The following is a 22297-nucleotide window of genomic DNA, read 5'->3' on the forward strand; positions in this document are numbered from 1 at the left end:
TCCCTACCTTGGAGTACGAAATGGTTCTCGACACTCGAGTTCCCGGTCCCTAGTTCCTACATGTGCGAACGTGCAAAATGATGTCATCGTCCCCCAACAGGTACTAGAACTGCGGAGAGTTCCAGCTGCGGCGCCATTTTGATATTTTCCTGGACAAAAGCCAACAAAATTTTACAAAAACACAATTACAAAATTATACAAAAATGTAGACGTTGAGAAGGGCCTCCTATGAAAGCTAAACTTCTGACGAATAAGTCCAAGGCAATTTCTCAAAAAGATGGCGAAGGATTGGTGCCAATCGCACTTACCAGCATTCAGGAAGAACAAGTGGCTGGGGAACAGCCCCGACCTGTCGCCAATAGAAAATCTTTGGGCGATTGTCCAGGAAGAGATTGACAAAATGGCGCCAGCTTTGTTTGAAGGTACTCTGACCAGGAACATCCTAGCTTCCTAGTCCAAGATCAGCTCAGAGACACTGGACAACTTGATGTCTGGCATGCTAGATCGTATGCTGGCTAGTATCAGAAGTGGGGATGCATCTCGAAATGATTTGTTGTTTTCATGCTATGGACTCTTGGAATGTTTGACACTGTGGGACCCCTGTTATGTCAGTTATGCTCAATTGAGTCTGGGTTTGAGGAAAACACTATTGAGGCGTGTAACATAACATCCATTTAGGGACTTTCATCACTACATTCCACTCACTTTTTGAGCAAACAAAAGCCCAAAGTAGAGCTCTGTGAGAAGTTTTGACTGGTGCTAACTCACCGGAAAACCAGACACGACCACGACCCATTTGGGTGGAGATTTTCAGCAATAAATAGTCTTGTTCCTGCACCCAATCTCTGACACAACAGTAGACCACACAACTAGCATAAAAAAGGATTTCAATGTGTTTAATGTGTGATTAAAATAGGCTCTCTCAGAAAGCCGACTACAGCGTCGTACCACAACTCACTTCCATTGTTGTAACGTGACCAAACGTCCTTGCAGCCTCTTCTTAATGCTTTAAAAGACTCAGTGGCGAAATAAGACCGTCATAATTACGACATGACACTGTCATGAGCATTAATGATTGCTTGTGACAGATGTCATGAAGTGTCATCCAGGAAATTGTGTCACTTTTGAAGGGATGTAAAAGATGCGGACTGGACATAAAAGGGAGTTGGTGAGAAAATTTGCCAGATGACACTTCATGACATCTGTCATAAGCATTCATTTATGCTCATGACAGTGTCATGTCATAATTATGACAGTTTTACCGACGTTTTAGACCACGCTAGTCGGCGGTTGCCATATTCGTGCTTCTGGTCGATTGCGAAACTAAAAAAACGAATGCCTGCATAGGTGGACGAATGCTTGTCGTACGCGGTCAAAGACGTGGATTGACTGGTCGGGGCCTTAATAAGGGGTCGGAATTCTGATTGTAGCGCTGACCGGAATGTGGAATGACCTTTGAGTGCTTGCCGAGCAACTGATTGGAGTGTGTGGCACAGCAGAGGAGGGGGGAAGAGGAAGTGCGGGGCGGCAGAGTCCACTGTGAAACAGAATTTGCGACACAGGAGGAGACGCTGAGAGACAGCGGTAATACGAGGGCGTGTGAAGGGAGGGCTGAGGAAGATGTCAAAGTTTTCGTCGAGACTCAGTTACTGATTAGGAGCTCCGTCGCCGTCTCAACGTCCCAGGATTTTGACGACAAGGCCACTATTACTGCATTCTAGAGGAGAGACGCATGTGAGAAAATAAAGACTTGAAAACGTGGCCGAGCAACGCTTACTTTTTCAAAGCCCATGGCACAGAGTTCGTCTATTTTGCGGATGTACTCTGGACTGGAGACGGGCGCGCCGGCGTAGATGTGAGCCCAGAGTCTGGCTGTCTGTTTGAACATCTCTGGGTTCTGCTTGTACTGTGGAACAAACAATCATTTCTAGTGACAACACAAGCGGAATATTCTTGTTGAAGTAGAACTAAATCATATCACAATAAATGATCAATGTGGAATGACAGCAGTTATTGAAACATCTGTGAAGTTGGCCCCGAATCAGACACAAATTTATATTTAAGGGAATAGCATCTTTTCCCATATTTTCTGTTTTACTGTTTGTATTACTCTAGCACACACAATATAAAATAAATAGCATTTAAATCATAGTTTAAGAAAGCTACAAGAATATCCTGGTTCTTCTAAAAAAATTAGCATATTGCGATAAAGTTCATTATTTTCTGTAATGTACTAATAAACATTAGATTTTCATATATTTTAGATTCATTACACACAACTGAAGTAGTTCAAGCCTTTTATTGTTTTAATATTGATGATTTTGGCAAAAAAAAAGTCAAGAAAAAACAAAACTCCCTCTCAAAAAATTAGCATATTTCATCCAAAAAATACAAAAAAAGTTTTTTAATACAAAAATAGGTCAACCTTCAATCAATTATATCAGCTATGCACTCAATACTTGATTGGGAATCCTTTTGCAGAAATGACTGCTTCAATGCAACGTGGCATGGAAGCAATCAGCCTGTGGCACTGCTGAGGAGTTATGGAGGCCCAGGATGCTTCGATAGCGGCCTTAAAGAGCATACGACACGAGAAAAAAAGTCTTAAACTGCATTATTATGTGAATTAGAATCATATTTTGAGACGATTCGACTATATACAACAATTTAGCAAAGCACAGATGACGAGAAATTAGCCTTTTAATCTGCCGGTTAGCCACGCCTACCATTATAGGGCGTTAGCGTCCCCAACAGGTGGATGACGTCAGCGGTAGACTGGGCTCATCGATTTTACTATTCAGCCCATTGAGGGGGAATTATTCAGAACGAGGAAAACGCGACGAAAAAAGCCGCAAAATGTCATTGTTTCAGTCTCTCTACTCCCAATATGTTTACAGGAGATTCTTTTTATCCAAGTATTTTTCCCCAATAGCAATATAAATGGCTTGAGAAGGACCAGTCAGCCCGTCGAGGGGGAACTATTCACAACGAGGAAAACGCGAAGAAGAGAGCGGCAAAATGTCATAGTTTCTGTCTCTTTACTTCAAAATTTTTACAGGATATTCTTTTTATCCAAGTATTTTTCCCCAATAGCTATATAAATGGCTTGAGAAGGACCAGTCAGCCCGTCGAGGGGGAACTATTCACAACGAGGAAAACGCGACGAAGAGAGCGGCAAAATGTCATTGTTTCTGTCTCTTTACTTCAATATTTTTACAGGATATTCTTTTTATCCAAGTATTTTCCCCAATTGCCAAATAAATGGCATGGTCATGACAAATAACAGTCTTGTGCGGAATGGAATATGAAATAATAAAAATGCATTTATTCAGGACGACATGGCAAAATTACTCCATAATTGTCAAAACTGTCGACTTCACCTTTACTGTCGCACCTCCCGAACTATATTTTATGACACCTAAATCGAACATATGTCATTTCCCTTCCCCGGCTTCAGAGAATGTAAACAAACCAGAAGGCGTGACAGCTAGCCGACATGCTAACCCGAACCGGGTGATGTTTCAAAGTCTTCGAAGCGGAAAATCACACATAACTATCCTGGATTATTTGACATGACGACCCGGTTGTCTATTGTCGTTGCGGATCGGCAAACCGCCCGGCGGAGGGCAATTTACAGTTTGTTCCCCGGAGGAGGGTGGCTGGAGTTATTGTGCCGCTAACGTGCTGCTGCTGCTAATGAGCATTAGGACAGCTTTTTACATGCCTATCAATGATCAAACGTAAGTAGTCCTTCATTTAAAGGAAGTTTGTAGTGTTTACTTTGTAATCGCTGTATTCGTATTTGACATAATACAAAACAAGATCTTTACTCACTTCCTCGTAAGTCCAATGGTCCCAAAGTAAATATCCACGGTGAATGGGAACCTTTTGAAACTCCAAAAAGGACCATACGCCTCTCCCTCATACAGAATGATTTTTCTGCAGCCGTTTGGCTGGCGTGATGCGAAAAATAAACATATTAATCCGCAAAATCAGCTGAATCCTTCGTCCCCATACACAACAGTACGCTGTATAGTGAAGAGGACGTCTTCTACCGTACACGTCACAGCGCCCTCCTTCTCAATGCAAGACCGAAGCCGGAAGTCACTCATTTTCCTGGCGCGGGATTCAAAAAACTAAATAAATATAGCGATCGCTTCCACACACATCCAAGCGGTCCATATCATTCAGGAGCATAAAATACAGCGTGTATTATGAAATAAACATGCTTTTTCGTGTCACAGGCACTTTAAGCTCATCCATAGTGTTGGGTCTGGTGTCTCAACTTCCTTTTCACACTACCCCACAGATTCTCTATGGGGTTCAGGTCAGGAGAGTTGGCAGGCCAATTGAGTACGGTAATGCCATGGTCAGTAAACCATTTACCAGTGGTTTTGGCACTGTGAGCAGGTGCCAGGTCGTACTGAAAAATGAAATCTTCATCTCCATAAAGCCTTTCAGGAGATGGAAGCACAAAGTGCTCCAAAATCTCCTGATCGCTAGCTGCATTGACCCTGCTCTTGATAAAACACAGTAGACCAAAACCAACAGCTGACATGACACCCCAACCATCACTGACTGTGGGTACTTGACACTGGACTTCAGGCATTTTGGCATTTCCTTCTCCCCAGTCTTCCTCCAAACTCTGGCACCTTTATTTCTGAATGACATGCAAAATTTGCTTTCATCCGAAAAAAGTACTTTGGACCACTGAGCAACAGTCCAGTGCTGCTTCTCTGTAGCCCAGGTCAGATGCTTCTGCCGCCGTTTCAGGTTCAAAAGTGGCTTGACCTGGGGCATGCGGCACCTGTAGCCCATTTCCAGCACACGCCTCTGCGCGGTGGCTCTGGATGTTTCTACTCTAGACCCAGTCCACCGTTTCTGCAGGTCCCCCTATGTCTGGAATCGGCCCTTCTCCACAATCTTTCTCAGGGTGCGGTCACCTCTTCTGGATGTGCAACGGTTCCTGCCACGCTTTTCCCTTCCCACAGACTTCCCACTGAGGTGCCTTGATACAGCACTCTGGGAACAGCCTATTCGCTCAGAAATTTTTTTCTGTGTCTTAGCCTCTTGCTTGAGGGTGTCAATGATGGCCTTCAGGACAGCAGTCAGGTCAGCAGTCTTGCCCATGATTGCAGTTTTGAGTAATGAACCAGGCTGGGAGTTTTTAAAATCCTCAGGAATCTCTCGCAGGGGTTTTTGAGTTAATTCGTTGATTCAAATGATTCGGTTAGTAGCTTCTTTAGAGTAACTTTTCATGATATGCTAAATTTTTGAGATAGGGATTTGTTTTTTGACTTTTTTGCCAAAATCAATATTAAAATAATAAAAGGCTTGAACTACTTCAGTTGTGTGTAATGAATCTAAATTATATAAAAGTGTAATGTTTATCAGTACATTACAGAAAATAATGAACTATCACAATTAGTGTTGCAACGATTAATCTATTAACTCGAGTATTCGATTAGAAAAAAATATTCGAATAAAATGTCGTTGCCTCAAGTATTCGTTTAATTAAAGTGGCGTAATGGTTTATTTTGGAAGTGTTTGCATTTCGTTTTATTAATTAGGGGATACACTACCCTCTGGTCTGCCTCATTTCACATGGCTGAATCCAACTGCTCCCTGTTCAGACCAACGTAAGCTAAGTTTTTGTTTGAGCTCATGTTATTTAATGCATTCGTAATTTAGTTTATAGGTATATTTAGCCGTTTTTGTTGAAATATGTGTCTGAACCATTTGTTAGGAGCATTGTAAAAAAAAAAAAAAAAAAAAAAAAAAAGTTAGCATTTTATAGCATTTAAGCTAGCGGACTTTTGCTATGCAAGTTAGCCAGTTCTTTTGTTGTACATAGACCCTTATTTATTTTTTAAAACCGTTTGTGGCTAAGCTCAGGCATTTTCATTTTTATGTTCCTTATCCAATTACTCAATTATTCGGACTAACTAGTTCATCGATTATTTGGCTACTAAAATAATCGATAGCTACTGCCCTAATCACAATATGCTAATTTTTTGAGAAGGACCAGTATTTGTTATTATAAGTAGTTGGACTTGGAGTGATTGGAATTTGCAGCACAGCATGCCTGCTGACTACGGAAGCCCAACGTGCGCATCATGCAGCTGACTGAGCGAGACTGATGCTGACTGATCGAAACAAGCAGGTGAAGGCCAAGACATCTACAAACCACCGCCTGGACCACCAAATCCTGCCATCAGCTCTTCAGGTAACCAACTATGGACAGTCCAGAACAATGAAAGGACATCCTCTCCTCCCACAGGGAACATCTGATAACGGAGGAACCCGCGACTTGTAACGCTTGGCAGGGCAGGATGAGCGTATAGAAGGCAAAAAAAGAAGCAGACGTCCACCCATGCACTTTTAATAGTCAAAAATAACTCCAGCTCTACCACTCGTCACTCGGAGCTCAGCGGTACGCACACACGCGTTCCCAGACGAACTCCCCCAACACAAGTAAGCAATAACAGAAGAAGAACATATACAACATAAATGAAGCAGCGCCACCGCGCGGTGGACGTCGGGAGGAAGACCACTCAAGGAGGTGACTGTTACAGACTGAGAAGTGAAAACTCAGCACTCACACAGCGCTAAGGATGGCAAAATCCTCAAATCTCGTTGCCCTGACAACAGTAACGCCCGAGCTCACCTGTCCAATCCACAACGTACAAACACACCTTTCTTCTAGACCACGGCCCGCCTCACCAGAGCCTTCAAAAGACTGAATTCTTTAGCTAGCACAGTCTTTTCTCGGGAACATTTTGGTATACTTGTTGTTTGTCGACCCTGGAGCCAGCTTTCCTCCTCGCCTGGGCCTATTTGCTGTTTCGCCTTGCTGTGTGATTGCTAGACTTGGAATAAATTGTCAACTTGTGTTTTTCCAACTTTTAAAATGGAATCAGTACGAAGGTTTAAAATTAAGGTTAACGTGCGGCGTTTGGCCTTTTGGCCGGGTTCCGCCAGCTAGGGTTGTTGGGATTGTGCTAGCGTGGTTCCGGCGGTTTGGCTGGCGGGATTCCAGCAATCTGGCTAAAGGGTCAAATACCTACAAAATTTCAATCGTTTGTGCTGTAAAAAGTATCGTTTGTTCTGCTTTCATTTTTGATATATTTACAATTTTAACATGTCAATCTGAGGTCAACAAGCCCCCCATTTTGATTAAAAATTAAGGATCCGTTCATGTGTCAGGCCGATCGTGCCATTTTTCAGAAGATCTGAATCGGATGAAAACGATCGGGTTTTTAATTTTAAAAATATATTTATGTTTTTCTGCTTAGTGATCGTAGAGCCTCTAACCCTCCCTCCTTTTCTTGGTCGCCAGTGCAGCTGGCGTTTGGTACTTAAGTTAACGATGATTGACAGGTGTGTAGCTTTGATCTTGCCATTCTTCTTGGTAGCTCTAAGATCAACAGCACCACCTTATGCCTGGAGTTAGATGTGATAGGCTCCAGCACCCCCGAGACCCTCATGAGGATAAGTGTGTCAGTTATTGTAAACAAAGTCAGTCTAATCCAATATTTCACTCTTTTCTATCCCTTTGAGAGTACACGAAATTTGTGATATTCTTATAGAGCCACAAAAATGATGGAAACATGAATGCATTTTCACTGACCTGATTGGCTACCACTGCATCTTGTGGATCGTCTGGTTCTGCAGCTGCCAATAAAGCTTGTAGTGACAAGAGGACCGTCCTCAGCGTCATGGCCGCCGCCCTGACAAAATGAACAAAGAGCTCAGGGGTCAGAAATGTACGTCTCGCGAGTCTTTAGGCGACTGCATCTGGCTCCGCGCCAATTCGAACTGCGTGTGACATCGGCGGAAAGCGAGTGAACATACTTCCGGTCTCATTCTTGGTCCAATTCCGCCTGCTGGTGGCAAGTTCTTTGATAAGATGTGGCTTGCGATGTCACATGGTCAATCATTCTAGAGTATTCTAGAATGATCCTGACCCATGTATCGATAATTGCCCTATCGCCATATCGTGAGATCGTCGTTATCGTGAGCTTTGGATCGCAAATCGTATCCCATCGTGAGATACCCCGAGGTTCCCACCCATAAATGTTAAAATGGTTTTACTGACACACCGTTTCTACAGGTTTCAGCAAATCTCAATTAATGGTATTTAATGCCACTTTAAACAAATGTAATGCACAAGCCCAACCGCAGATAGTTTCACACACAAATTGATAGTTGTCCTATAATTACTTTTTAACAGATATCCCGATATTGTCCAAATCCAAAAATCCAAATAAAATACCGAAATATGCGGTAGTGGACTTAACATATTATAGTTAATTCTATTGTGATGTCCCATTTGATGCATTAAATAATGATAAATGTAACAACTTCAAGGTTTTCAAAATAAACATTCTGCAAAAAATAAGAATAAATTCAACTGAAGTTATAGAAAAAGTGCCCATCTTGCACCACTATATTATTGAAATCAAAATAGTGCAAACATCAGTTTTTTGGATCGAGTGCAAGTGCCAATAAGGCAGTGCCATATCACATATGGCTCACACAGTGCTTCTGGCTCAAAATAACAACGAAGGCACACAGCTTCAGTACAGTAAATGAGCTATGTAATGAGTTTATAATTCATTATTTTTCAATCATTTATTTTTCGTTTAATTTTTGCTTCATAAATGCAAATGGTCTGCTCACATAACAAATCCCAAGTATCTTAGTTTGGACACATCTAATACTATAACTGTTGGCTTAAACTGTGACCAGCCCTTATACATGCTTCTACATTCACTTTGAAGGTAACATGCATTTTGGCTTACAACCAATAATGAAAAACCGATGTCAATTTGATCCCAAATCATTTTAAAATGCGTTTATCGGCAGATATTATCGTGTAGCCGATAGTACCGGCTCTCTTACCGTAATGATCTTATGTTTGCTTATCCCGGCTACCTGATAATATCAGACAACTCAAAAAATGTAAAAAAAAAAAAAAAAAAAAAAAAAAAAAAAAACAATACAAAAAATAATAGTCTTAAGTTTAGATCACTTTAGAGCTGAAACGAATACTCGAGCAACTCCGAGCAATTTTATTCACCTCGAGGAATCGTTTAATTTTGCCAGCTCTAAGCATCACGTTTCGACGGACTACTTTTAACGCGGGACAACTCGCTGACGTCACGTGTGTAGAGGAAGAAGCAATAAAAAAAAAAAAAAATTTTTTTTAATTACTGCAGCCGACAGCCGCTACAAACTACGCCGACGTTGCTAAAAACTACGCCCGCATGATGCTAGTGTGGTAGCAGGTAGTGTCCGATGCGTCTCATAGATATCGCATGCATTTAGGACTAGATGCGAAATCTCAGACTCTGCCGCGTCTGGACAGCGTAAGTAAACAGTCGCCATCTTTAAGCAGTACTCAGCGCTAATAAATACAACGTTACTGTCACTCACTCACGTAACGTTAGCCCTTCGGAGGGCTAGGTTTCTATTATTATGACCACTGTCGATGCATGGCTAACGTGTATTACATACAGGCTTTATTTAATCTGTAAAAACACAGCGCTGTAGAGTGATGAGGGTGTAAAATTAAAACATAATAAAGCTAACTGTCAGTTTTAGCTGAGTAGTCATTGCTGAATAAAACACCAAGTAGCACTGGTCCCTAATGTGCTCCAATGCAGCAGGTGTCATACATTTATTTTGAATATTGCAAAAACTCAAAATCCTATCATTACTTACAGTTTAAACTTAAAACTTAACTAGAACTTAAAAATAGCTTGACACAAATGGAAATTCAATTGAAACATATGGGAAAAACACGTAGCTTTCAAGTGATGTGTGTTATCAAGCATAATTACATTTGTAGGTAAGAAATATATAATTTATATAATTTTTTAAAATAAGATCTAGAAGTTTTTTGAGTGAAAGCAGTGAATTTTTTTTCTAGTCACATCTGCGATGCTATTGTTGGCTGTTTTCAACAATGTACATCGAAAATAAAGACATTGACTGAAAATGGTTCAATATTGGATTAAATGTCTTTTTTTCTCATTTATATTTATAATTGCTCTTTACCTAAAAAAAAAAAAAAAAAAAAAAAAAAAAAAAAGTTGTCCGATTACTCGATTAATCAATAGAATTTCCAGTCTATTACTCGATTACCAAAATATTCGATTGCTGCAGCCCTAGCTCATTTTAATGCCTCAAACATTTACTTTAATGCTTTTTAAGGCCTGAATTTTGACAAAATCCATTCCATGCTTTTTAATGACCCACATAAACCCTGGGACAGTAATACAAATTAAGGTACAAGCGCAAATTCTGTGTGGCTGTGCTTGCGTTAATGAAAATGGCTTGTACAGCTACTACACAGCCAAAGGCTTTTCCTGTCCAGGGCAAGTGGCGTTCAAACCCCTCTGTTGCCGCATGCAGAAAAATTGAAGAAAACCGTAGCCACTAGAATATTCTTCACCTTTAATTTATTAAAAAAGCTAAAAGCAATGCAGATAAGCGCAAGCTTAATGCCGGCCATATAAAATGTTACTTGAGAATACGCCGAGTGCGATTTAAAAGGAGCCGCGGTTTGGATACGGCCAAATTGTCACTTTCATGCTTGGTTGAGAACCTAATTGCGACAATAAACTCACCACTGGTCTTTGAGAATATCCAAACATATTGCACCTGTGACTGAACTGATGTTGGGATGCCAGATCTTTGTGATAAATCGCACCTGTGCGATACAAAGAAAATGTTACGCCATTTGAAACAACGATAAGGATATACTATTATTAACAGCAATGAATTTTCTTACCTTGGGTGGATTGAAAGGATATGTCTCTGGAATTTTAATTTCTAGTTGATACCTACCACCTGAAAGATACAAATATGAACAGATTAGAACAAAGATTTTCATGAATCTTCACATGATCTAATTAGTATTAAATGGATATGTTGACCTGTGTTGTGGCAATATATCAATATGGTGATGTATTGCTGTACTAGCAGTCAAGAATTGATATATCGCTTTAAAAAGATGTCTCTGTTTAGTAAGGGTGTAACGGTGGTGTATTGAACCGTTTCGGTACTTGGTCCTAGGTTCGGAACGGATGTGTACCGAACAAGTTTCTGACGTAATGTAACCCTTACTTTTCGAGGCTGTGAGTCGATCGGGTTACAGTTTCTTTGTGTAAATTATATTTACTCCGTCTTCTTGACTATAATGAGGACCAACACGGTGGGACAAAACGTCAACGGCGCGACAACGTGGCCGCCGCAAGAACGCAGTGAAACGTGGCTGTTAAAGTCAACCAGCCAATGCACACCAGTCGCAGTGCGGCCGCGTGTTAGACGCGTCCCAGAAGCGGCAAAAGAACGGCAGAGTTTATTATTTGACGAGAGACGCGGCCCTCCTGCGTCAATGCTACTAGCTAGCAGACCGGGCAGACCGGAAGTCACTCGTGTAAAAATACGGTGGATCCGGTCGATTTTCAAATGAATATGCAATCGTAACCCACTTTTTGAGTCCACCAGATCTCTTGAGTGGTAGATCGGGGCACAGTTGACTTGTCTTTGTTGATTTACAGTTGTCTTCTCTGCTGTAATAATAACCAACACGGCCCCGTGTTCAATACAAAATCCTCCTACCACAACAAAAAACGTAGGAACTCGTATTCACATAGGAAATAAAGTTATACAACATAAAATATACAATATAAATGAATACTACATCACATTTGTAAAATACAAACACAGAATAAAATAAATAATAGCCCATTTGAATAAAATAAATTGAAATGAGCTAAAGCACCTGTAATTAAATAATAAAAATAATACACAGATCCTGCTTACACAATTATATTTATTAATTTCTGTGTGGCGCTTTAACTTGAGAAAATCCACCAATAAAGCTTTTGAAAACCGTTCATAAGGGAAAAAAATTCATTGAGGCATTTCATTTGTAAAAGACATGTTAAAATCTTTGTCATTGGGATTGCTTTTCTCTTTAGCACAGGACTTTTTTTTCTTCTTTCAGAAAGAAATCTGACCAATACGTGGGGTCTGAAAGGCAAATTGTTGTTGGATTATTATCTTTAAATACCCGCTACTTTTTTAGCAGAATTCTAGCTTTGTATAGGCTACGGTTCCTATTGATGAAAGCACAAAAGTGTGTAATAAACAACTAGTACCGAAAATGAACCGAACCGTGACCTCAGAACCGAGGTACGTACCGAACCGAGATTTTTGCGTACCGTTACACCCCTACTGTTTAGTAAAGGAACCAACCGGTTGCTCTCAAAATCTTCCATTAGAATAGTGTAGTAATAATAGTAGTTAGCTCACAGGCTACTATGACGGTGCTAGACATCCAATTCCCTTTGACTGGATTGGACATCTAGCGCTGTCAATGGCACAAAACCAGAGCTCTCATAACCTTTTGTGGGGATTTACAGGTCACTTTCTGGTTATTTGGGGGACATTCTTGAGTCACTTCCTTTTAATTAACCCAAAAATCAACAAGAACTGGTCGGTAAAAGCCCCCCAAATCAACAGGAGCTGGGTTGACAAGTGCCGATTACTAGTTTCAAGGTATACCGAGGGATGAAAGTGTCAAGGTTTCAGTACCGCAAAAATTTTCCGTCATACCGTCCCTAAGGAAATAGCCATTTTTTTATGTCGCAAAAATCTTGATAGAAATCCCGAGCTTGCAGCTGCAAGGCTCAGCCCACCGGTTGTTGCTCAGTGTAATTGAGTCAGCTGTGCTACACGATGGCTGGAAGAGGTGAAACTAAGCCGCCCCCCCCCCCCCCCCCCCATCTAAGAAATCCTTGGTATGGGCAGTGTTGTTAATCTTACTGAAAAAAAAAAAATTAATTATAGTTACAAATTACTTCTCCCAAAAAGTAATTGCGTTAGTAACTCAATTACCTGAATGTAAGAGTAATTAGTTACTTGGCAAAGTAATTGGTGATAATTACTTTTTTTTTTTTTCCCTCCCAAAAAAAAAAAAAAAAAAACATTGGCCACACTATGTGAAGTTTTTTGTGAAGGTTTTGGGTACAATTGGCCCGAGCCCAATTCTTTACCCTTAATTTACCCTTTACCCTGAATCAGCTGTTAAAAGTTGTTAAAATTGCTCCCATTATTGCATTAGTTCCCTTCTCTCTACTTATGACATATGAAAGTTTTAAAACTGTTTCATCATTTAAAGATAAGATTCAAGTCAAGATTTTGCCGATTTAGAAGTATTTTAGATAAAAAGTTACTTAGGTTCGCTAGGAAGGTTCTGTACAACAGAGCCGTCCTAAAAAGTACTGCTTTAAGATGGCGGCTGTCTACTAACTCATTTAGTGCCATGTCTGTCATTTTGCATCTAGTTATATCTATGTACAGTACATGTGATATCTATCATGTCTACCATATCTACCATAACATGCGCGCGTAGTTTGTACTAGCTATCGGCTACAACATGTATTATTGGAACTACCTAGCATCGCGTTTGCTCGGCGTCACAACTTTCTTGCCTCCTCCATACTCCTGCTCTGTCGTCTCGGTGAGTCCGTCTCCCTCAGACTTTTCGACCAATATAGTAACGCATAGTAACGCATGCCTTTCCGTCCTCAGTAACGGTAACGGCGTTGCCAAGATGAGAAAAGTAATTAATTACATTACCCACTACTGAAAAAAATAACGCCGTTAGTAACGCCGTTATATTGTAACGCCGTTATTAACAACACTGGGTATGGGAATACTTCGGCTACAGAAAAGTTACAGACAGCCACAGCTTAGAGGAGGAGAGCCAACCAACATGTAAAACACGTTTGCGGAGGGTGGCTGCCGGGGAGGCAATACCTCCAATATGATTTTGCATTTATACAAAATTTAAGGTTAGTAAACACTGTCATGATTCTTTCCCACACGGTATGAGAGTTAACTCCACCTTGTTTAGTGTGTCTAGCCGTGTTTTTTCTCTAGCAACTGTGTTGAGATAGTGTGTATAATGTAAAATTGATAAAAATTTATTGAGTCATACACAACACATGCTTTTTATGGAAAATGATTCAATTATTTATGTTCTGATGGTAATAATGTTGAGCTGCGGCTAACCTAAAGGACTGCATTTATTTAGATCTTTTTTCTTTTTTTTTTAAGAATATTTCGGTAATTTTTTTTGGTTATTTTTAAAAATTATTTTAAGATTAGCAAATTGCAACAGAAGTATAATGTTTTGAAAAATAAAAATCCTGTTCAATGGAAAAAAGTTTTTAATTTTGTATTTTTTAAACCCAGATATCTCTAAGTTAATTGCAATTCTGTGATACCGTCATATTTTGGCTTACGGTTATCATACTGTCAGAATATCATACCGGCACATGCCTAGTGCTGACGTGTATAGACCCTACTCACGTGACATCACAGCCACGCACCCGCGCCATGTTGTCCGTACACTCGTCATGTTAATGCATTACCGCTTCGTAAATTCCTCCTATTATGGTGTGTTTTTCTGCTCGTTAACATTAATGGTCAAAATGGTAAAGGTGTGTGTGGCGGTCGGTTGCAAAAACAGAAGATAGACGGAGAGACTTGGAAGTTTTACCGTATTCCGAGAGACCCGGAGAGTAGAGCGAGATGGATCGCTGCAATTCAACGAGAAAACTGGGCTCCAAACAACTACCACAGATTATGTAGTAGTCATTTTATATCTGGTAAGATGCATTTAATCTATATTTAGAGGGTTTGGGGCTGACAACCACAATTAAGATCATTGCTAGGCTAATCGCCGACAACATACAGTTTCAAATTCAAGATGCTTATTTGTTCCACCATCTTTATTTTTTGAATAATATTTAGTTGGTAACAAGTGAAAGAAGCTTGCCTTGTCTACAGATCATCGGTTAAACAGGGGTGTCCAAACTTTTTGCAAAGGGGGCCTGATTTGGTGTGGTAAAAATGTGGGGGGCTACCTGGGCTGATTTACGTAGAACAATACATTTAAAGAAATGTTAGCAAGCCCTTCTGTGTGTCACATTTGCTTTATTATTATTTTTTTAAATACATAATTTCAACAGTCTCGTCTTTCTGGCGTTCTCTTTCGACACTCGGGCTCTTGCGAAATACTGCTGCTGTGCTAGCTTCAAGTTGCTATAATTTCTCGCTGCGTATCTTTCCTGTAATGTTGTCGTACATGTCAGCGTGTCTTGTTATTATCGCGCACATCGAACTCTTTGAAAACAGCGACTGTCTGTTTGCAAATGAGGCAGACACTGTTGTTGCGTGTTTTATTGAAGAAATAGTCCGATATCTACCTATCCTTGAAGCGTCGGCCATCGCAGTCAACTTTTTTCCTTTTTTGATTGTCGCCATTTTAGAAATCACACAGGGTAATGTTGCTTAGAGTGCTGCTCTTAATGTTTTTCGTGTTTCGTGAGAATAGGCAGAGTTTCTGTGGAAAAGATAGTTGTAGATATCAGGCTAGCAGATGTCAGGCAGAGGGCGAAGTCAGCGGGTCGAAAAATATCGATTTAGGCATCAAATATGGATCTGGCGAATGGATAAACTGAAGCTTTTCCACGTAACGCCTTTTATGCAACGCATCCAATGAGTTTACGGCGTCAGATAACACCGGGGCTTCCATGAATTGCTGTATAACTTGCACGACTAATTGAAAACAATGAGAATAGGTCTAAAAAAATAGGTACCCGTACAATATGGCGGCCGGATACAGCGACACGTCATTTTGTGACGTAGGTGAGTAGGGTCTATATTCCCAGCAAGAAGTGACCGAAAATCAACAGGAAATGACATGAAATGCCCAAAATTTAATTCATTGCCTGGCATTGACTGCCACCCTCCCAGTTCAAATGGATTCAACATCTACTAGTGATAAACTTTAAAATTGGAAAAAGACTTGTTTTTCTGTTTATTAGCTTTTTGTAGAATGTCTTGGAATGATTTCCTGTTGTATCGGCTTCCCGTGAGATCATAGTTATCTTGAGCAGTGTATTGCAAATTGTATCGGGATGTACCCAACCGACTAGTAATATAGGAACTCTTACTCAAAAAATATATATATAAAGGGCAAAAAATGGTGCCTTGACTCACAAGTTCCAAACCCAGCAAGTTCTTAAAAGTACGAGCGTTCGCTTGGTTTTTGTTTTTGTGTTGAGTGCCAAAATTTGACCAAGAAGCACGCTTTAAATTCACAACTGCCCACGTAAAGTATGTGGGAGAGTCGCTTTTGGTGATGCACTTTCAGTTTTTTTTATTGAACTGGACAAGCAGTCAAGTGCACATATACAAAATGGCAACTTGCAAGGAGCAACAGCAGGCTCACTTACAGAGTGTCTAAGACACTCACTTGCTATTAGGGGTGGGAACCTCTGGGTAGCTCACAATTATCTCACGATATGGTGATACAACAATTATCGATACATTGGTCAGGATATTCTAAGATACTCTACAATGAAACAAATAAACGGCTGTAAATTGAAATGTGTTCATAAGTAGTATAGGTCCAATCCATTAGAAGTGGGAGGCGAATGAACAAATCCCTCCCACCTCAGACAGATCAGATGTCTAAGGCCGTCAATGGCAGCCAATGAGTTTTAAGTCATTTCAGGTCGTTTCCTGTTAATTTTCCATCAATTCCTGTTGATTTTGGGACATTTACGGGTCAATTCTGGTAGATTTTGGTCTACTGATCAGGAAGTGATCCAGGAATGTCCCCAAATGAATACGAAGCAACTCAAAATGAACAGGAGTCGACCTGTAAATGCCCGCAAATCCGGGAAGCGTGCGCACAAATGTTTCAAAACACAACCGCCACATTAGAACCAGATTCTTTGCATTATTATTATTATTATACTATTATTATTCCAATTTGTATTTATATTTTTTTCTATGTGTAACTGCCATTTGAAATTGTATGGGCAGTATTTATTATGCATTTAGCATCGGTTTTGAGCTGTGGAATGAATGCATTGAAATATGTATTCTTGTGGGAAAATCCTGCTCAACATACACCATTTCAACTTACGAAACAGGTCCTAGAATGAATTAAATTTGTATGTAGAGTAGACATGTGCCGGCTACCAGTTTCAAGGTTTACTGTAGTATCAAAACGTCACGATTTCAAAACCACTCATACTGTAATACAGTCTCTGGCGACTGTGTTGAAAGAGGGTGGGTGGGTGTATATGTCTGTAATGTGTAAATCATGATAGGAGTCATACACACGTGCTCTGTCTCTTACTCTTGCTCTCCATTAATTTTCAAATATTAATAGTAGTAGTGGTATGCGTTTTACATAAAATCAATTCGATCATAAAGTCCTTTTTTTTTTTCTTGTTCTAATGTTGAGAAAATTGAGCAGTGGGTTTAGTGTATAAGTTTTATTTATTTCAATTTTATTTAAAATATTTGTTATTTAGTTTTTGTTTTTTGTTATTTTATTTACTTTAACATTTTTGTTGATGATCCAATTTGCAAATATGTTGTGAAAAAAAATCCTGTTCGATTTTTTAAAAAAAAAACCCTTACAAATCAAAATCACGTATTTTAGAGCTATAATTGCAATACCGTGATACCACGGTATTTCTGCTTAAGGTTATCATACCGTCAATATCTCATACCGGCCCATGCCTAACATAGAGGTACCATTGTACTGCGATACATCACCATTTTGATATATTGTCACATCCCTACTTGCTCTTCCTTCTCTATTTTTTTCAATTCGGCTTTAGATCAGGAGTACACACAGGTTGGTTTAAAACAGTGACGTTGTTCCTCTGGAATAAGTCCTTTGTCAGGAAGGTATTGTGAACTGCAGCATTCTCCTTTTGGAAAAGCCCAGTCATTACCATACAGACGAAGGCCCTCATTTATGTTCGTCGACGAAATATTTTCGTTATTGTCATCATTGACGAAAACAACACTGCTACAAGTAATAATCCAATGGGTTAAATACAGGGGTTAATTTGTGCCGGATCCTGCCGGAACAAGATCTGGACAAGACACCTATTGATTTTGGCCTCCCTGTGTTCCTGGACTTATATGGGCAGCTGTGGCACCTCTCGTGTATCGAAAATAATAATAATAATATATATATATATATATATATATATATATATATATATATATATATATATTTTTTTTTTTTTTTTTACGAAGGGGTACGAAGGAGAGGAGTCGTTGATGGCTTTTTCCACTTTATTGTGGCAACAACAAGGACAAAAAAAAAAAAAAAAGCGGACAGCCGCCACATTCGCCCGCTAACTTTTGCTTCTCGCTCATTTCCCCCTCGCTTCGTACTACCTCACGGCTCTCCAGTCCCAGCGTTTCTTAAAGGGACCGTGCATAGTTACGGACATGACAGTATAAAATGAAATAATAATATGCATAAATTAATTTACAAAACAAATCCCAAGAATTGTATGTTGTTAATAAAAAATTTTTAAAAAACATTTGAAAGAGTCAGAGATTTCTTGATGCACTGAAAAGCTGGACCAACAAACCACGCCCCTGACAAATAAAAGAAAAAATAAAAATAAAAATTGCGGCATCTGGGAAGCGAGCAGCCAGGATCAAACAGTATTTCAACATGCCAAAAAGATGGTTGCATTTACTGTCTTTTTTCAAAAAGAAGGAAAATGGTTCAAAACAAGTCAGAAAAGCAACAACCCGCGATGAGGGCAGTTGCAGCGATCATGTTAACGGGAAGGACGAGGTGGAGCTGGAGGCTAGCGCCGCAGCAGCTAGCCAGGTTCACAGACAGCCAGCCAAGCCGGGGCAGGAGGCTGCTACCGTGGCAGCAGCTGGTCAGGTTCAGCGCCACCTGGAGTGGGGGCCAGCTACCGTGCCAGCAGTCAGCCAGGTGGACCACCAACAGCCGGGCAACTTCAACAGCAATTTCCCTTAGGGGAATTTCAAGTTTGGTCTGCACAATTTGTAAGGTGGGATCTTTTGGGCCAGAGAAGACGGGGGGGATGAAACTCGCAAAAGGATGGGTTTGTGTTATTTATTGTAATCTCTGATTCTTTTTTATGTTTTACAAGTTAGTCTGTACGTTACAGTAAGTCCCACATGTGGTTATGTGGGCAATAGCCCATGCTTTGCAGAGTATAGCCTAAATAATTGTAAATTGTTGTCATAACATTTACACCATGGATATTATCTGAAATTGAGGCTTCTAAGTCCCACAGCATGGCAAGTGGGCATTAGCCTGTTGTTTTCAGCACTATTTTCTGCGTATGTTCCGGGAACTGTACCCGTCTCGTCATCCCTGCGTTGCCATATGTACTTTGCGTTCCCGAACCTTATGATTTACAAATTAAGCACTGGTTAAATAAGAATTGAACACATAATCAAATGTGCTGTGCTATTTTTGGATTTATTCGCCAACTTTAAACTTGCATTATTGAAAAAGGGTTGTGCCACCTTTGTTCTTTAGACACTTGAGGAAATGTATTTAAACAGATTAGGTGGCTTTGAAGTGAAAGGAACATATGTAAGGCCTGCTAAAAAATCTAACAATGTCCACGATGTCTCGAGGCCTCTCACCTTCGTACGGTGTGTCAGGTGGTCCCGCTATCTCTCCTTTAAGTTCTGTGAAGTTCTCATCCACCAGATCCACCTTTATCTGATTTTTGCTTGTCTGAAACGAAGCAAATAAGCAGTAAGCAACTAAACATGTCGGATAGTGTCACTAGACAAACGTGCAAATGTAGCGTGAAAAATCCACCCCATACTATTATTTCAACGGTAAATCCAAGACTTATTGAGGGAACCGAACATTACAGCAAAAACAACAGAAAAACACGGTTGAGTCAATGACATATGAGCATACCGACCCATCTTTGATGGCTAACTGAGCTAGCAGTTAGCATACGGTGAACTCAGCCAAGAAATTTGAAACAGGGTTAAAATTACTACATGAAATTAGCTTATTTGAGTTGTAGAACAGCGTCAAGAAGCCAAAAATGAGACCTTAAAAAAGCGGAGAGTAGCTATTTCAGGCTAGCTGGATGTCGACACAAGCTAGCTATCCGAAGGCTAGCTGACAGCTGAACGGAGCCATTGACGCGTCCGTAGCGGTATGACATTAAAATTTCCAAAATAACAAGACATTTTTCAACGCGAGGACTGACCTCTTCACTTTTGACAACCTCCTTGAATTCCCGTTTTATCCTCTGAACCGCTATGTTGGCCATGATTTTTCAACCCGGTCTTCCAGTGCGGTTTGGGGCCTCCTCGCCGCTTTCTGTCCGGGGCCTGACGAACGAACGTTAGCTGACTTGCGGCCGCCTGCAATAAGGCGCAGCTTTTTGGGGGAACGACGTCCGAAATTACCACTGCCGCGTTCGAGTCCTGGAGCGCCCCGGGCTGTCTGTTTATTCGCGTGGGCTTCCTTCAAACGCGTATGCATCCAACGGGTATGACTCGCGAGCGTACAGGCATTGAAAACATTTTAATGGCAAACTGCATGAAGTCTGGCTGAGAGGAAGCCATGTGACCCACACTGGCATCCTCACAGTCTACTCTCATTGGTTAATTACTGATGACGTATTGAAGGCTTTTTGTGGGGGTCTGTTTGTTTTAGAGACGATGCTTTAACATTAGGAAAAAAATCATTAATTATTTACTACTACCACTAATAATAAAAATTATAACAATAATAATAAATATTGTTAACTCATTTATTTATTGAAAAAAGGTTAACTGCCCTCAATGTTAATAAAAACGAAAATTAATCAAATAGAAATGAAAACTAGAAATACAGTCCCTGACAAAAGTTTTGTAGAAACAATTGCTAATAACCTGACTTTTAATTATTCAATTGGTTTGAGAAATGGCTCATATGAAAGCGAAGACCCTCCCAAATGATGTTGGATGTACAGAAATATATTTGTTTCAGTGAAAAACAGGGGTGAAAGTGGGCCAAAACGGTCAGGAACGCAGTTCCGGTATAAGTTTCAGGGCACGAACGCAGTTCCGGATGCTGAGCTGCCACACATGCATTTCATCTCCAAGAAGAAAACAATCTACCAACATCAGATTTACGTACACAAGTGTTAACAGCAAGCATTATAAAGTGCTTGTGTAGCGTAATCCGTTTCCACCAATATTTATTATTTATTTTATCCTATGGACGGCATGGAGGTTTCCCCAGCTGCTGCAGTTATCGGAGTCTGACGATGATGAGTCACGCCAATGTAAGAATACATGCAGCAAAGCAAAACGCCTGGACTCATTTATCCGTTCAATTGGCTGACATACTGACATGTGATCAGCAGAGATAGTTAGCTCTGATTGGTTCCAATGTGCATGTTTTCTGGAACAGCAAAAAAAAAAAAAAAAAAAAAAAAAAAAAAAAGGTTGTTGAATTGACGCAACAAAAAAAGGGCAATGCAACATAAAATGGATCAAATCTTTAAAAGCAATGAAAGAGTTGAGGAGGCTTATTTATCATATTTAATTTTATTTGCTCTGATGGGGAGGTTCAGAACATCTTAGCTGTCAATGTGCACTTTGGACTTATATTTGTTCATTTATGTTAGGCTACTTACTCATTTCCTTATGATTTAGAAAAATCAATGTTTGCGCCCTCTTCAAAATATATTCCATTTAACTCTGCATAATATTAGTCATTTGTAGTTATTTTTCTGAATGTATGTTACTTATATCTTAATTATTAAAAAGAATCAATGTTTACATTAACTTCAATTTTAATATATATCCTATGTTCTTAAGAAGTAAATTGAGATTTGGTATTTAGTATGTGAGGAAATGAGGGAAAATAAAAATTAGGAGATGGAGGTTGTGATTATTGCTGTTTTTGTTCACTTTTATTTTGCAAATAATAGAAAAAAATACAATTTTGAATGAAAATCAGTTTTAGTTTTTAAATGTGTAATAGAAATAACTGCTAAAAGTTTTATTTGCATTTCGGTAGTTTAAGAGGTTTGAACTCCCCCCTCCCCCAAAAAATGAAAGGAAAAGATAAATAAATAAATAAAATTTCTGGCTCAGTGGCGACCTTCACGTCGGGGAGTTCTGGCAAGAAATTCTAGCCACTTTCACCCTTGGTGAAAAAAGATTTATCATTTAATGAAGACATAAAGGTCCAATTTTTGTGTAACAAATATATTTTTGTACATTCAACATCAATTGGGAGGGTCGTAGCTTTCATATGAGCCATTTCTGAAACAAATTGAACAATTAAAAGTCAGGTTATAGCAATTGTTTCTATAAAATGGATAAGCAGCAAGACTTTTGTCAGGGACTGTACACTCTGGTTATAAAATGACACGCTAAA

The 22297-nt window shown here is 39.8% G+C and overlaps 1 protein-coding gene across 1 annotated transcript; it reads right to left on the minus strand.

Annotated features, from left to right (window-relative positions):
- Positions 1 to 880: 880 nt before the first annotated feature.
- LOC130924354 (ubiquitin-conjugating enzyme E2 K) lies at positions 881 to 20507 on the minus strand. Its single transcript, XM_057850882.1, has 8 exons — positions 20332 to 20507; positions 20130 to 20253; positions 19543 to 19636; positions 10799 to 10857; positions 10635 to 10717; positions 7631 to 7730; positions 1778 to 1906; positions 881 to 1717 (listed from the first exon to the last, which is right to left on the minus strand). The coding sequence occupies exons 2-8, from the start codon at positions 20190 to 20192 to the stop codon at positions 1643 to 1645; spliced, it is 603 nt and encodes a 200-aa protein (XP_057706865.1). The 5' UTR covers positions 20193 to 20253; positions 20332 to 20507; the 3' UTR covers positions 881 to 1642.
- Positions 20508 to 22297: the final 1790 nt, after the last annotated feature.

Source organism: Corythoichthys intestinalis, chromosome 11 (genome assembly GCF_030265065.1).
Source record: "Corythoichthys intestinalis isolate RoL2023-P3 chromosome 11, ASM3026506v1, whole genome shotgun sequence".
Taxonomy (NCBI): domain Eukaryota; kingdom Metazoa; phylum Chordata; class Actinopteri; order Syngnathiformes; family Syngnathidae; genus Corythoichthys; species Corythoichthys intestinalis.

Coding starts and splice junctions, on each gene's coding strand:
- LOC130924354 (XM_057850882.1), bottom strand. CDS start 20,192: ATGGCCAACATAGCGGTTCAGAGGATAAAACGGGAATTCAAGGAGGTT. Junction 19,637..20,129: donor AGGTTGTCAAAAGTGAAGAG/GTCAGTCCTCGC, acceptor GCTTCGTTTCAG/ACAAGCAAAAATCAGATAAA. Junction 10,858..19,542: donor ACCTGACACACCGTACGAAG/GTGAGAGGCCTC, acceptor TGTATCTTTCAG/GTGGTAGGTATCAACTAGAA.